Raw genomic sequence first — 17,137 nt, 5'->3', positions numbered from 1 at the left:
GGCCATGTAATTGATTGTTCTACTTTTTTATTATCTGGGATGTGGGACTTTTCTCTCCGCCGTTTTCCCTGTATCAGAAATGAAGACCGGAACAAAATGGTCCACAGTAAACAGAAATATGTCCTAACAAGGACAAGTCAGGTCCCTGCCTTAACTGAGTCCAGGCCTCCCTCATTCACTCAACCATATGACCACTCTTGAAATCAGCATCGCACTCCAAGTCAAATGCCTTCTATCTATGCCCCATGGTGTGTGTGTGTGTGTGTGTGTGTGTGTGTGTGTGTGTGTGTGTGTGTGTGTGTGTGTAAGAGCAATCCTTCCCAACAGCCCTATTGGTCCCCACATCCGTTTCCCCTCTTGGAGCAGAAGATGTATGTGTAATACTGTCCATACAGTGGTGTTCACCTTTAATAGGGCGGCGCCTTTAGAAAACTGCGTATAAGACGTCCGTAATGATGCTACAGCTTTGCCAATCATTCGTCAGTGTAGGTGAACGAGCCCCACGTGTTTGGTCGCAGGGACAGTCTAGTGGACCAATGAGAGGGACCGGCCCGGGCTGGTGGACCAATCAGAGGGACCGGTCCGCCTTTGTCTTGACGGAACTTAGGAGCTGCCGCGTAGTGCTCAGATGAGGTCATTGTTTGTGGCTGGAGCACACGATCTCTTTTATTTTCCTCCTCTCTCCTCTCCCTCCGTCCCTCCTCTCCCTCCGTCCCTCGGTCGCTCCTCTTTTTCCTCTTCGGGAATTCTTTACCAGATCCTCGAATCTCGGCTCTTGCTGTATGTTTAGGTGGTCTAAAAACACGGTGGATTTTGTGTGTGTGTGTGTGTGTGTGTCATGGGCCCCTGAGGCCTCTTCCCCCAGATGTGCAGAAGGCCTCCCCCCACACAGGGGACCGGGCCTCCCTCGTCTCCTCCCTTTTGTTTTCTCCTTCCTCTCCATTTGCCCTTTCACCACCTGCCCTGGTCTCCCTCCCGTCTCCACGCCTCTTTTAACTCCCCTCCACGGTCTTTCTCCCTCACCGTGCGTCCGTGGCCCGCGGGCCTCCCGTTAGTAGTGGTCCGTGGTGTGGTGATCCAACACGTCACCCTTATGTAACGGAATGTGAGTCACTGGTTTGGCCATAGGTCGTGTGCTGAAGTGACAGCTTCCATTAATGTCCCCCCCGAGGCTCACCACGCAACGTTGGTCACCGCGTAGCCTACTGCTCTTTGGGCTGCGCGTGTGTGTGTGTGTGTGTGTGTGTTTTTTTTTACATTATCTTGCACGGGTGCTTCTGTGCACATGGGTCTTGAATGCCCATCTGCCCTACTTCACGATGTGGGTGGGTGTGTGCGTGTGTTGTGCGTTAGGGTCGAGACAGTACCGGTGATACTCGTTCATAATGTGCAACTGAAACAAAACACCAAGTGGCTTTGACTTCCTCACAGAAAACAGTCGTAATGGTGGAAAGTCACATCCTCATGTTGCAATACGGAGTCGCGTTTTTTTTTGTGTTTTTGTTTGTGCCGTGAATAAACATTGCGACACTGGTGTCCTCATAGCCTGTGAGTTTCTCTACAGTGTGTATGGTCATGATGAGATCCTCGTCTCTGTATACATGTGGGACCCTGAAGTCCTCACAAAGATAGCAGGTTCCAACTGGGGAAGATAACAAAACATTTCCGGCTCAGTCATTTTGAGGTTTAGGTCAAAATGTGCAATTGGGTATAATGGTTTTTATTGTGATAGGCTTAAGCATTATCGGTTAGGGTTAGGGCTAGAGAATAGGGAACATGGAATTCTGGGTCATGGTTAGGTCTCAGGTCCCCAAAGATAGAAAGACAAATGTGTGTGAATGTGTGGGAGGTTCTCATCCAGCAGACAGTTTGGGATGATGGAGAGGGCCGGTGTTAAAAGGTATGAGCGAGGTCCTCCAGACACACTGGTGCTGGTCCCCCTCTCCTCTTTTTCTCTGTTAGCATGTAGCTCTTATAGCCCTGTCGGTGCTCCCATCCTCCACAGCTAATCTGGAGCTTACTTCCTGATCCATGAATACACATCACATGTCACGTGTTAGACCAGAAGATGTCTTGTGAGTGGTTGGAATGTGACAGAAAGTCACAGTTTGTTATTCCTCTTTGGAGAGAGATGTGTGTATGTGTGTGTGTGTGTGTGTATATATGCAGCTTGTGTCTACTGTAAGTGCATGTGCAGTGAATGTGTACTGTATATGTATGCTTGTGATGTGTGTGTATGTTTGTGAGGCTGGATGTGTATGTCCTTTTGTATATGTTTGTGATATGTGTGTGTGCGACGTGCGTCATGAATGTGTTTGTTTGTAATATGCATGTATGTGATGCGCGTCCTTTATGTGTATGTTTATAATGTGTGTGTGTGTGTGTGTGTGTGTGTGTGTGTGTGTGTGTGTGTGATGCATGTCCTGTATTTGTATGTTTGTGATATGTGTGACGTGTGTCCTGTATGTGTATGCATGTGTGGACATTTAGGTGTGAGAATACTATGGCCTCAGGCCAAGGGTCTGAGGCCACAGAGTGTCTGCTTGTTGGGTAGAGAGAAAGGGAGAGGGACCCAGGGGTCTAGGCTGCCATTTGCCTGCCCCCAAAATGTAACCTTTAATTAATTTGTTATGAGCAGTCATGGCATTCTACTCACTTTATTATTGCTCAATGTCAGTGAGTTAGCAGCATTTGTAGTAAAACTTTTTGGTTGCATAAATAGACCTAGTTTTCCCATTTTGGTCTGGATGTAGTATATAGACTCACAAGGAAAACACAGCGCATGGCTTCAAAACGCCCCAAAAGAAATGAACAAATGTTTGTAACAAATGTTTGTTGATGTTTGTAATAGTGGAAATTGGCTTTTTAAAATGTTTATATTGACATGCGAGTGTGTCATGCCTTGTGGGGACATTTTCAAACGCAATTTTGTGTTTTTTTTGGTGAGTTTATTCACTACCGTCAGTATGTTATCTAAGGAATTCCAGAAATGTTACTTTTTAAAATTATCTGTTTAAAGTGCCTGTGATCTCAACATTAAACCTAAAAATATCTGTTGAGCATGAATGTCATTATGTCCCAGGCTGTGCGTGAAGTAACCTGTTCTGACTTGATAACCCAATATAATCGAATTGACAACTCAAACAAGAATCTAGTTATGTACTTTCTTTCTTTATAGCGGAAACATGTTGTTCTATTTTTATCTGATGGGTGTGAATATATTCAATCACCATATCATATTCAGATATCATTTTAGGTCAGCGTTTCTCAAACCCGGGTCTGCAGGCCAGGGAATGTCCATAGATGAATGCCTGCTGTTCCGTGGCATGCCCGTTATGAAAATGTCTGACTTATTGCATTGATGCTTCCTGCACAGACCTGGGTTTACACAAGGACGCACCAATGCCTGTTATTTAGTTCTTGGGACACACACTGCTTTCTATTTCAATCCTACGAGCATCACTCTCAGAAACACATACATGCCCTCTAAGCCGGAGGTGTAAAGGGATTGTGACAAAATCACAATTCAAAGCAAAAAATTTTTTTTCTACAGTCAATTAGTACTTACTGATCATCCCTGAGGTTTTCTCAACAAACTGTAGACCTAAATCCTTCACATTTAGGTGTGTTTCTTCTATTATAATTCATTTTCTATTAATTCTTTCCAGTAACCCCAATATGTCCTGAAATTGAGAATGAAATGGTTTGATGGACCTGGTTTTTACTATTAAGTTTAGTTTTAAGTTTTATTAGGGTAATAGAAATGGCTATAAAAAAGTATTTCCCTCCCGAAGAAGGCCATAGTTTGCCAGTCCCTGGCACAAAGACGTTTGAGAAAGGCTGTTGTAGGTTACACTTGCAAGTACAATAATATTTGATGGATATTTTTTTCTCATGGCTGAGGGTTCTGCTTGCTTTCATAACAAGTGAAACAGTTCAAACAGCATTAGAGGCTTATTGGAATCCAGCCAAAAATGGAATTGGCTTAGACCTAATTTCATGTGCTTCTTTTTTCTGTGACCAAAACATGGAAATCTATTTTTAGTTGAAGGGAGTGAATATGCTTATATTCAAGCAGCACATTCAATAGTGTTGTAGGTTAAACCAGCCAGTAATATGATTATTTCTCACATGGGAAGCAAAATCTACCTAGCAAATTTTAGCCGAAGGTGCTATTGCCCCCTTGTGAATTGGAGTGGGACCACCCTGGTATCACATTACTAATGTTTGTTTTTTATAGTCATTTTCTATCCACCTCCACCCACCCGCAAGCCTGAACATACATATCTAAGTAAATCAGCTGTGGAGCAGCCTAACTGTGCAAAATAATGAATCCCTTTAAGGGGAAAAGGTTGTTTGTTGTTTGTCTTGAGCCTGTCATTAGGTCTGGTTTAAATGTCAGACACTAAAGCATACACAGACACACATCCTCATTTCACTATAGGCCTACTTGTTAGGAATTGTTGGAGACAAAAAATGTGTTCCCACTCCAAATCAGATTTTCCCTTAACGTAAACACTGAGCCTAAAACTGCCCGTTTCCGTGTGAGGACCAAATAAATTCACCTCTCTGGATTTCTGTTGATTTACTGTACTGTGCTTCTCACAAGTATAGTTCAATAAACACACGTACACTCACTCCTCAGTACCTCGACTCCCCCGCGCAGACATGTAGCCCGCTGACCTGAGCAGTGGAGGAGTGAAGAGATCCAGAGTCTGGAGAACAGAGGGAGACAGTCCGTTCCACAGAGCTGGGTCAGCTGGGTCTGAATGAACCCTAGGTTTATTTTAATACAGATAACCCCACCGCTCTCTGGTGACTCTCTCGTTGGCATTAGGTTCAAGTCGGTGTGTGAAGTGCGGCTCGTGTCTGTGTGTGTGTGTGTGTGTGTGTGTGTGTGTGTGTCACAGTGGACCTTCAAGGGGACACAGTGGACCTTCTATATTACAAATGGTTCCTTGGATTCACTTCTATAGTAGATTCAACCATTTTAAAAAGAAGATCAGAACAGTGTATTAAACCAACAGAGGAAGCTGAAGTCATGATTTAACACCTCATTGCTGACCGTGGTTTTTTCTGCAGTGAAACTTTATTATCAGTCGGTCTGGCAATGTATGGGAAATCCCTGTTCACACATCGGTAGCCTTGTCCCCTGTATCACCCACAGCGCTTCACCTCATCGGGCCGAGCCAAGAGAAACAATGCGCCGTATTTCAACAGTGGCTTGCGGTAAATGTAGCCTAAACTAAAACAACTGAAACGTATGTATCCTCGTCTGGCCACAGTTCACTGTATCTTTGATTAACACACAGCAGGAGAGGTTGTGTCTATCTTGAAAAGCCAAAAGTTTTGTCTCCTGGGTCTGTCTCCAGGGTCTTCAAAGGTGATGTTTACTTTAAAGCTAGCAAGATAGCAAAGTCGCTAAGTCTAGCTAGTTAAAGTTGCTAACTCAGCAGACTCTAGGGAGGGATGTGTTGTCCCTTTGAAACAAAAGGGAAGTGCTGTTTGTAACCTGGAACGCCTTCTCTCCTTCTCTTTCTCCCTCTTTCTTTCCTTCTCACACGAACACAGACGCGCATACACGCAGTGTGTTTGTTTGCCCCTGTTTTCTCGCCCAGACGGGGGCTCGCTAATTGGCCCTTGACCTCTCCGGAGAGCAAGGTGGAGGCACAAAGGTCAGAGTGCGTCCTGCTCACCCAGCATGAAGGGAGGGTCAGGAAAGGGGCGTGGGGTTGGGTTTGGGGGGATACTATGGAATGCTCCAGATCTGTCAGGTGACTCCAGTGTTTGTTTACTCTCGACCCAATGCGACAGAACTGGAAAGAACCGGCTCAGTTCAACGTGATTCTGTTCCAAGTGTTCCTCATCAACACATTTAGTGTCATGGAGGGATCGTTGGGTCAGGGGCCTTCGGATGGTTCGAGTCAGGTGGGTTCCGCAGTTCTATCAATACATGGATGAGGCTCTTATCAGTTATGAAGACTGGAGAATTAGTCTGAAAGAGAGAGACCGAGAGCGAGAGACACAGAGAAACAGAGAGAGAGAGAGAGAAGAGACCGAGAGAGGGAGAGAGAGTCAGCACATGGCTGCACACTCTCTGCACTGCATTTCCATGGCAGACTGACGACATTAGAACTACAGAAGGGAGGAAAGGGGGAGACGTGAGGGAGGGAGGCAGGGAGAGGGAGGGACGTGGAGAAAAGAGGGTGACTAAGTCTGAGAGACTGAGAAAGGGGAAGTCTTGAAACAAAAAAGGGAGGGAGAGGGAGAGAAAAAAGACAGACGTTACATGTGGCTATTTGAAGTTTGGAGCGAGTTATGGAGCGAGACAGAATCGCCGGTAAGTTCTGGGTTCTCTAGAACTTTTTTCTTTGCCTCTGTTTGAAGTGTTTATTTATTCAAGAAAAGTGGCTTCATTCTCTCTAACTTGGTTGGTAACTTTAGTTAGCTGTCTCTCTTCCTGTGTAGGCAAGTCAAGTCAATGTTCTGTTTGCTGAGTCGGTCAGTAGACAGAGCGCCAGGACACCCTGTTAAGTCTGTCTGTCTGTTTATCTGTCTGTCTGTCAGTGACTGTTTCTCTGTCTGTGAATAGTCTGCTTGTTTCTCTGCTGTTTGAACATGTTTATGACTAACTAAACGGATATTTCACTGATTTTATAACAATTTGCTCTAATTATTATTAGTCTTTACGTTTTGGACTTTTTTCCTTTTTCATCTCAAGGGTTAATTTATAACAGTTGGCCAAAAAGCTACAGTTGCTAGACTCTGCCTCACTCAGTGGCATAGTCAACTGTGAGATCCAGCTGTCTTTATTAATACTGGATGCATGAGAGTGAGTGTCATATGACAAAGTGTCAGTTATATAATTTATATACGAATCCTTAAGCCGTGTGACTACAAAAGTAATACTGGATACTGCCATAGAAAGATGTGAGGAAAAGACACAAACCAATATGGGATTTGTGCCTTGTCTGTCATTGGAGTAGCATTTCGTTGGATTTGATGGCAGAAAAAGTCTGACCTGTCTGTGGAAGCGAGTCATCAGAAATGACTAACCCTGACTAACGTCTTAGCCATAGGATGGAGTTCATGCTGGCTTTCCGGCATGCGTTGACTGTGACTGTGACTGAGGCAACGGTATTTCTGTGTAGCCTGGCTTGTGCCACGCACCGAGACCTTCTGAATGCATGTCCCGACATTTCCCTTGTCCTCCCCAGGCGTTGCCCGCAGCTACAGGGTTGACAGTCCTCCACGTCCCAGTGTTCAACCCCTGTTAACGTCATACCATCTCTCTGTTCACACCAAGGCTACAAACCTCCTACAGCTCATCCATAGTTCTCCTCATTTCAATATTTTGTTGCCTGCAGTATTTCTTCGGGGGGGGGATGTTGTGACGAGAGAGGCTTCTTAACTGGGCCATATGGGTTTGGTCTGGATTAAGATAATTGCGGCTAATCTAAGAGGTTTATGGAGATTGGCAGCGGACATCAAACTGAGCGACACTCTGTGAATTAGCCTTTCAGCCACTAATCATGGCTCAGGTTAGCTCAGCTCAGACTGGCGTTGGTCTACAGCGTCGACTGGCTTTGCAGTTGCAGAGATGTCCACCAGGTGGAAGTGTTGCTATTCGTGTTTTCTCTTTCTTTTTTTTGCTGGGGGCAGTTAGAGGCTCTATTTCACCGAGGTCTGTGAAATGTTCCATGGGGATGATTTGGAGTTTGCACACTGATGGGCTTTTTTTTTCTTGAGGAATTTAGCGAAGACGGACCGTGGTGTTTGTGGAATTGAGGAGAGGTGTGACACTTTCGCAGCTGAAACTTGTTTCAGTGTTTGTTTGCAGTGGTGGCATTTCGCCCAGGAAGTCCCAGTTTGAGCAATTTCCTGTTGATGCTCGACTAATTTTTAAAAAAACTGTGTTGATGTGTTGCATGATCGCCGTCTCCATAAATACCCTGCACGTCTTTTATGGTCTATGAGCTGAAGCTGAAGGCAGGACATTTTCATCCCCCAGTGAGCTTGGTGCCTTGTGCGTCGGCTCCCATTTGGCTCTTTAGCGTTTCAAACCTCAGAGCAATAAACCATAGTGTCAGACTTCAGAGTGACAGCCGCGGTGCATCAATCCTCGCGCGTCCTGAATTCGGCTGATATGTTCGACGGGACGCCTCATCGATCATCCCTCCATCTGGTCAGCATGTTGAGCTGTAGTGCACTGGCCTGTAGAACCGTTGAGTCTGTCTGGCAGGCTGCCCTTCCAGTTGGACGGTGGTTTTGGACTGGAAATGGTCGGAGGTCAGAAGTGTCATGTAAACGTCTGCTCTGTGACACTGACCCAGAGATGATGTCGGGACGCCACGGTGACACCCCTGACAGGCAGTTGGGGGCGGAGGCCATGTGCCACTGATGGGTCGATGGAGCGGCTGAGGAGCGGAGATGTTGACACCCCGTGAACCAGATACTGTCCTGATGAAGGGTTTTTCAATGCCGACGCTTCTTAGGTGCTCCACACAAGGCCTGTTCAGTAGGCCACACGTAAATGACCTCGTTCTTAGGCCACTGCGCATGTTTCTGTCATTTACAGCATTGTAGGGAAAGGCCGGCGTTGCAGGCAGCCTGTAGCGTGGCTAAAGGCGCAGCGCATGTAAGCGCATGCCAGCAAGTGTGCACGGTAACCCAAACAGTTAGCCCCTGTAGGGGAAGTTACAAGGCTCTCTGTGTTCCATTAAAGCAATGCACAGGATTTCCTCTATGAGTCAGCTGTCGACACGTCTTCCTTCCCACCCTCGCTGCACCCTAGCTTTTATTGTTATTTCTCTGGTCGGATCAGATCGTGCACAAAGAAACCCAGGCCCGGGCACCGGGAGCAGGAACCGTTGGTCGGATCCCCACCTTGGGCGTAGGGAAAAGGCCCGTTTGGCCCGGGTTATTCTGTGGTTACGGGAACAGGGGTCAAATCTGGGGTTCAGCGGCGGGGTTCAGCCCATATGGCGACGACACGGGAGTACCTGACACTTGTCTTGTCACCCCGGCCCTGTTACATGTTTCTGACGGGACGTTCTGGGGAACGCTCAAGTAATGTGCGTGGAACACTTTAATTATGTCCCGCGTGGAAAGACACACTTCACGCTAATGTGTTGGTGTGGTTGGTGTTTTCTGCCTGACGGGCAACATGGGAAAGGATCCTGTCAGGCTAGGAGACCTGGACTGTTAGCAACTTATACTTGGGCAGCTGATATAGAGGGCTCTTTCTTTAACAACACACACACACACACACACACTCTCCCCCTCTCTCCCTCCTTCTCTCCCTCCATTTTTCCTCTCCCTCTTTCACCCCCCTGTGTCTCTCTCTCTCTCTCTCTCTCTCTCTCTCTCTCGCTCTCTTTCATTCTCTCTCTGTGTTTTATTATAATGTTTATTTCTGTTCTTTCTCTGCTCAAGCCTTTATTGAAGCCAGGTCGACTTAACTCTGTTAATTCCATCAGCAGTCAGCAGAGCTGCGCGTTCGTGCAGTCTGGGCTGAAAGGTCAGAACATTTGGATGTAAAAAGGTGTCATTTAACTCCGAAACCACACACTCGTGAATAGAACGTGTGTTTGGGGCAACTGGTTTTGTCACTTCCCGGGTGATAAATATGTGGGGCGTTGGCGTTCGTCTGGACCTGACGTGATGATCACATTCGCTGGGTAAATGCTGAATAGCATAACCACACTGGGGCAGCGGAAGTAATTGTGTTAATAAGCGTATCAAGAGTTCCGTTGCGGACCTCACTCCTCCTCTCCCTAAAACTATCTGCAGCAGCCAACCATTTCCACAAACAGCACTGAGGCCGTGTGACATAATGTTTTACCGTCCCGCCCCTGGGACCTGGTAGCGAGGGCCTACATTTACTGCCGTAGTAAATACATACACATAATTTATGTGCATGTACGGTAAATGTTTCTGATAATACTGTGGATGTACATGAATGCATATGCATGTGTCGGTGGGCAGGAACACACTCAACTAGGGGTTTGACTGTCCACACACACACACACACACACACACTGCCTTTCTAACAGAGCACAGCTAGTAAACATTTACATTTTTAATCTCTTATCCAGAGCAACATACAGTGGCGAGTACATACATTTTTCATACTGGCCTCCAGTGGGAATAGAACCCACAACCCTGGCATTACGAGCGCCACCCTCTACCAATCGAACTACACAGGACTGACACAATGGACAGCAGCCAATCATAGGTGTTCCACAACTGGTCAATATTATAAACACACTGTCCATAAACACACAGAAACCTCTGGCCCTGATCCCTAGACTCTCACCAGCCATACAAAGGAAGCAGAACACACAGTAAAACACGCGTTGAGCGAAGGACCAGTCCTGACCTGAAGGTGTTAGGGTGAGGAGACCAGCCAGCAGATGGGACCATGCTCCTTTTCACATACACCTTCTCAGAAAGACCTTTTCAGTGCCAAAACAAGGTTAGTACAGCTTCGCGCATTCACAAGACATGGCGGCAGCCTGCAAACAAGCTAACCCCACACCCCATTCATTCCATGAATATGTCAGGCTTTGTACGGCTCATTGGCATCAGAGTGGTGCTCTCTATGGTCTGAGTGCTCCACTAAGGGTGAAATCCACTGTGTTATTGCCCGTTAAAACGCTCACTTCCTTGGGGCCTCAACATGTCTGGCTCCAAACAGGAAGTGAGAGGCTCTGGATAAGCAATAAGCCACTCATTGCTAATTGCGAAATTGCTTTGTTAGCATTGAATGCTAACAGGAAATCTTAAGTAGATTGTGTTATTGCACCGTTAGCGTTGATTGCCAATGGAAGATCTCCCGATAAGACTAATGGTAATAGCGCTCAGGGAGATGTCAGCTGGGACGTTCTTAACCCATACAGAAATATATGGCCATATATGCTCATATACATTAAAATACTTAACATATATTCAAAAATACTTGATCATATATGTTAATTACAATTAAAATCCAACATATAGAAAAACTTCCACTTCTTGTATATTTGACATATATGTACAAATGTGTTGATCAAACCAAATATATGTTTACCACATAAATGCTCATATAAGACATATGAGTTACATACATATATTTACATATATTACATTTACATATGAGAAGAAACACCAGGACTACGTTCTGTTGTTTTTTTCTGGCGCTTTCTGCTGTGAAAGACACTCGTCTATTTGAACATCAATCCAAGCCCTTAGACGGTTGCTCCCACACAAAAAGATGTCTCCAATCCAGGTGTACATTAGGCAGATGTAATCACTACCCAGATCAAACACTGACTTGTTGTTCGCACGCCTTGCTATTAGGTTACACATGCTACATTCATTTGTCTTCATTGCATATTTAGAATTTCCATTTGCATTTGCCTTCTTAACATTATACTTAACATGCATTATACTTAACACACATTATACTTAATACTTGTACATTTTCTGTTAAGGATGTTTTCAGTTGCTACATGTACACTTCTGCCTCGGAAACTCATTGCTGCTATCCCTGCATTTCATTTGCACATGCACCTTCAATTTGCCTTCATTGCACATTTAGAATTGACATGTGTACTTGCATTTGACTTAATTGCGAATCTATATATCCCACTTGTAACATACATTATACTTAATACAACATTTTCTGCCCTCTTCTATTTGCCCTTCTGACTAAATGCTAAGTGCATTTCGTTGTACTGTACTTGTACTATTCAGTGACAATAAAGTTGAATCTAATCTAATCTTATGCACTTGCTAAGATCCCCACTGATCTTCACTTCCTGTTTCTCTTGTAAAGATATTTAGACCCGGAGTCCTGCAGTGTAGACCGTCTGTATGGTTTAGTCGGGGAACTTCCAGAGAAGTGAGTGTTCTTTAATTAGAGAGGTACTCCAAAATAGTGCACTACTTTGACTGGAGCTTGTATGAATATGGGCACTATAATTAACCAGGGCTTATATGTGTAGTGCACTACATTTAACCAGAGCCCTAAATAAAGAAAATGACTTTAGCGTCAGGAGAAGTGAGTGCTCTTTAATTAGTGGTAGTACGGCTAAATTCCAAGTTGTTTACCCAAATTTCCAGAGGTACTCTGAGTCTGTATGAAAGCCAAGACCATCAGGCATAAGCAGAGGTCAGTTTGTGTTAGCTTGAGTGGAGCGTAGTGAGTTTGGACTGACTGGAGTGAATTTGCGAAGGCCATTTGAGGGCCTCACGGGTTGACTGGTTAGCTAAGTCGAGCCTCACGGGTTGATTACATGAGGACATTAGCTTGGTTAAAGTAGTGTTGTGACATTTTTCACCTGTTTCCTTTCATATCTCTCAACGTGCTATATGTGAACAGACTGGAGACACTCATGCACCTAAATGTTCCAGGACATATACACACACATTCGCACACTTACTCAGAAGGGCTGTGCTCATTTCAGAACTGAATTAACAATGCCTAATAATATTTAATTATTGTTTTTGAAATTAAGTTGCAAAAGGTTTATATAATTGAATTCATTTTGAATAAAAATAAATTAGATTTGAATGCAATGAAAATGAAATGCCTCTTCTATTCCGATTAAAATTTAAAGTTACTTTGAAATCAATGAAAAGGATGCTGCTACACTGCAACACAATGTCCAAGCTGAAGAACTACCATGGATTGATTCATGATGATTCACGTGTGCGTCCAGTCTTGAGGAATAAAAGTCAATTTCTGTAGATTTCTTTTTGTAGTAGGTACTACTATTTGAATTCTGCAAGGCAACAAGACCAAATGAGTGGAGCTGAAGTCTGATGGGGTGAGATAATGTACATTTAAAAATTAACAATTGCTTAGTATCCTGCATTATTCTCATGATATTCAGCACAAAACATGGCAAACAATGTCCCGTTTAGATTATGTTGAAATAATTTAACAGACTTCCTCAGCAATTTACAGAAAGGTTTATTTGCCTTTACAAAATTCAAGTAATAATTCATATTGATACAACATTATTGTTCATGTTTTATTATCACCTAAATATGGTTCAGTTTGCAGAAACAAAATCTCTCAAATAATGTATGTATTTCATTTTGTATATTTTGGAAGTGTGCCCTCTAAGATTAACTTTAATGACCGATTGTAGTTAGTTTGTGAATGAAAGTCTAATTCTATCTCGTTGCCTCAGAGGGGGACATGTTAGAAAAGTCCCAGTACATTTTTTTTCTATTTTCAGAAAGGAAGGGGAGGAGGGGAAAGGAGAGGGTTTGCCTTTTACTCTGTGAAGTCTCAGTGTAGCAATGTGGTGCCGGGCCGGGGAGCAGGCAGAGAAAAATAAGGTTGCCCCTTTAAGAAAGTTGTGGGCTGGGAGCGTACCCAGAATGTAGCTGCAGCGCTGTCGTTTTCTACCCTGGCTCCTAATTTGGGATTTGTTTAGAATCAGCAGAGGGTCTCCGGAACGTTTCCTTGATTGCAAAGGGATTGGCAATTATTTTTACTTTCATATCAAACCAACAAGATGTCTGACTCCAAGGTCAATCCTCACTTGGAAGGAATTATCTCAGATTTTGAAGGTTTGTCCCTGAATTATGTTTTTAAGGCACTTTTATTTGTTCAAGAAGTTCCTGCCTAGCGACCGCCACTGGTGACTACTGACAGAGGGTAACCGCAGTCTAAAATACCAAGACTATTAGTAGAATGAATTCACAATCGTGTCACTAGCATTACTGTTACTTCCTCGTTGGTTTGTGTTTAGTTAACATTGTTTACTTAAAAGTGTCTGTATATAATAGACTTCAGTGGGCATCTGTTTTCTTAGTCTCTTAATCCTGTCTTATTGATTCCATCCTAATTATGTCAATAGGAGTCCCAGTATTGACTGCAGCACCACCACAGGAAGCCTCCCAGCTGAAAGCATTAAAGAGAACTGGATAGGAATGCCTCACATCTGTTCACCCCCATCAAACAGCCATTCATTCACAACTTGTGTCTCTATCTGTCTCTCGCTTCCTCCCTCCTCCCCTCGCTCCCTCTCCTCTTTGTTTCACCAGCTACGCCGTAAAGCTGGTATTGATTTCCTTTGTTATGGTCCTCTTCCTCCTTTCCTCATCCTCCTCCGGTCCAGGTCCTTCCCTCCAGCTGTGGGAGGCCTGACGGATGCCGCACACGCGCCATATTCACGCTGAGCTACAAGTGCATTCGCTCCCTCAAATCTGAGAATGGGAATGTGCGGTCGCTTCACTGGAAGGTGTTGACCGAATAGATAAACACGTCAGTATTATTAATTCGCATACTTAAATTATATGGCCGTGGGGCAGAACCTGATGAGTTTTGGGTTCTGGCGTTCATGGTCCGTGTGAATCCCCTCCCTTAGATTTCCACTCCTGGATGTGTGGTCCTGCATGAACAAGTTACAGGTTCATCGGGTTTTAAACGCTCGTCAGTCAGAACGTGAGGGTTGTGGCGAGGGCTGGTTCTCTCTGTTGGACGGGTCCGACTGTAGCGCTGTGCCCAGGTACTGTAGTTCAATCAGTGATTGTGTGTTATGAGACCACGTGCCAGTCATGGCAGAACGCGGTATGTGGGCGGACGAGGACAGGGAGGTCCGGGAGAGCCTGAGGGCGTGTGTGTGTCCGTGTGTTACCATGGCAAAAATGGGTGGCGCAAGTATGCGTTCAGCAGCTTGGGGTCTGTAAAATATGACATATGTCTGGGCGTGTGTTTGTCCATTTTTAAAACAGCCTCAGCTAACGTCCATCACATCGTTTTAATAGGAATCAGCTGTTTACTCTGTTGGCAGCACTCAGTTTCCTGGTCATCAGTATTATCAAACGCCGGCCTGAAGGGCTTATCAGCGCCTGTTGGGGCTCTCCGAACGTGCCATGGCGGTGACAAGATGATGCCACTCCACTTCCAGTCAGTCTGTTCTCTCGGGCAGTTGTGGATTCCACAAACACCCACACCCATGGAAACACGGACATGTCATGGAGTAGCTAATAACAGTTACTGCTTTGTCTGTCCTAATCAAGGCAGCTGCCGAATGCCCACTTTGCTATTTACTGTTACTATTATCTGGTCTCCAGAATAATTTCAGCCTTTCTCCTCTCAAACTGAAAGTGCGGAGATTTACCACAAGCTGTATGTTGGTGGACACCTTTATGCTGGTGGTGCTTTTGGCTTGGATTTGTATCCCCTTATTCTTTGTGCATTTAGGATTAGACGTAACCATTGGTTTTTTACTGCTCTCTGAGCAATGGAATACAAAATGAACTGAAAGGTGAATCAACCTCACAGAAAGTCTACTGAATGGTGAATCAACCTCACAGAAGATCTACTGAACGGTGAATCAACCTCACAGAAAATCTACTGAACGGTGAATCAACCTCACAGAAAATCTACTGAACGGTGAATCAACCTCACAGAAAGTCTACTGAATGGTGAATCAACCTCACAGAAGATCTACTGAACGGTGAATCAACCTCACAGAAAATCTACTGAACGGTGAATCAACCTCACAGAAAATCTACTGAACGGTGAATCAACCTCACAGAAAGTCTACTGAACGGTGAATCAACCTCACAGAAAGTCTACTGAACGGTGAATCAACCTCACAGTTGATCAGCCGAAGAGTGGATTAACCAGCAAGTCAACAGAATAGTGAGTAGGTCTACCAATCAAAAGCGAACAGTCCTCTAGTGGTGTTCCCCAATGTAGCTTCGGTTGTTGTCCGGAATTGATTGACCGTAGACACAGTGCGTCTGCCACTGTAGAAGACCTGAGTGGTCAGGAAGTATGGCAAATCCGCACTGCTGTCTACTAGTAACCTGTGGCTGTTGCCGGTTCAGTCAACAATCCCTTATCTGCCAAAGAACTGGACGTTCAGACCGAGAGCCTGGAGCCAGATCCAATTTTCCCTCCATCTTTTTTTCAACCTATATTTCTTCTTGTTAACTGCCACGGTGTCACTGTTTTATTGTCTATATCAGGGAGTTCCAATGCTGTTTCTTAATGGGAGTCGTGGACAGTAGACGTACCTATTCTGAAAATGTCTGTCCATTCTTATACGGACGTGGTTCAGATGAACTTTTATCTGGCCGAAGGACACATCATCCGTTCAGCACCTGCCAAGGGTGTACGCGATGGTGGAACACAATCCATTCCACCAGGTTAGTAAAACCTGTACACATTGTTACACACACACGCATATTTACACACACACACAAACGCCGCACAAACACACTGTGTCCGCATTAACCCAACACTGTCCAAAAACATGTGGAAGTGTATGTTTGACATTCGAGCATTAGAGTTGGCTGAGCTTTGAACTGTCAAATTGAGGCGTTGCTGGAGAAACGTGTGTAACTATTGGCAATTCACCGGCCTTGCCTTGTCAGACTTGGTTTTGAATAATTTATTGATGTATAATTTCACAGCATAATCTTTTACTGTGCTTCTGTTGACATTGGCAGTACTGTTATGTGCGTTCATTTGAGTATCTAGTATCTATGGAGTTTAACTTTCAAGTCATTTTACATTGTTACTAAGTCAAATTCCACTCTCACCAAGTCATTTCACACTATCACCAAGCCATTTTACACTAAGTCAAATTCCACTATCACCAAGTAATTTTACACTAAGTCAAATTCCACTATCACCAAGTCATTTTACACTAAGTCAAATTCCGGGTATGTATACATATACTTGCCGAACCAAGGTGAATATGATTTTGCACATCCGATGACGCTAAGCTCAAGGTTACAATAGGCCCAATTTACATGACAACCCTGCAGTAGCCATTGAACACCCTGTAGGCCATTGGTTCTCTATACTAACAGGAGCAATCTGACCGATGCTGGGACTGACTGGACTCCAGTCTGAAGATGCACTTCAGCAAATAACCTGAGTTTCTTGGGTTGGACAAACTGAGATTAGGGGATTCTGCTCTTCCTGCCAATTAGGATGTCACTGAGGTTAAACTCTGGGTAATATCCATGTCTAGCTTTTCATTTACGTATCTCATTCAGAAGCTTGTTTTACCGTCCTACATGTTTGTAATATGATCTGGCCAATGATTTTGAGGTCAAATGTCTGGAAAGTTCCTGCATAAAGCTGATATTTGGGTCCCATTTCAAGCCATAATTACAG

The 17,137-nt window shown here is 44.5% G+C and overlaps 1 protein-coding gene across 4 annotated transcripts in view; it reads left to right on the top strand.

The window, feature by feature from the left end:
- The window catches only part of sept9b (septin 9b), a 72,942-nt gene that overhangs the window by 9,299 nt on the left and 46,506 nt on the right, over positions 1-17,137 (top strand). The window contains exon 1 of one of the 4 annotated variants that reach the window (XM_013135384.4): positions 6,212-6,340. The exons of 1 other annotated variant lie outside the window; for it this stretch is intronic. In XM_013135384.4, coding sequence (XP_012990838.1) covers positions 6,319-6,340 — 22 coding nt within the window. In that variant the 5' untranslated portion in view covers positions 6,212-6,318. Of the gene's footprint in view, positions 1-6,211; positions 6,341-10,395; positions 10,478-13,407; positions 13,567-17,137 lie in introns of those variants that run through there. 2 more of the 4 variants (XM_013135385.4, XM_013135382.4) reach the window with 2 other exon arrangements.

This window comes from Esox lucius, chromosome 9, assembly GCF_011004845.1.
Source record: "Esox lucius isolate fEsoLuc1 chromosome 9, fEsoLuc1.pri, whole genome shotgun sequence".
NCBI classification, from domain to species: Eukaryota; Metazoa; Chordata; class Actinopteri; order Esociformes; family Esocidae; genus Esox; species Esox lucius.
This window is presented reverse-complemented; position numbering and strand designations above follow the sequence as displayed.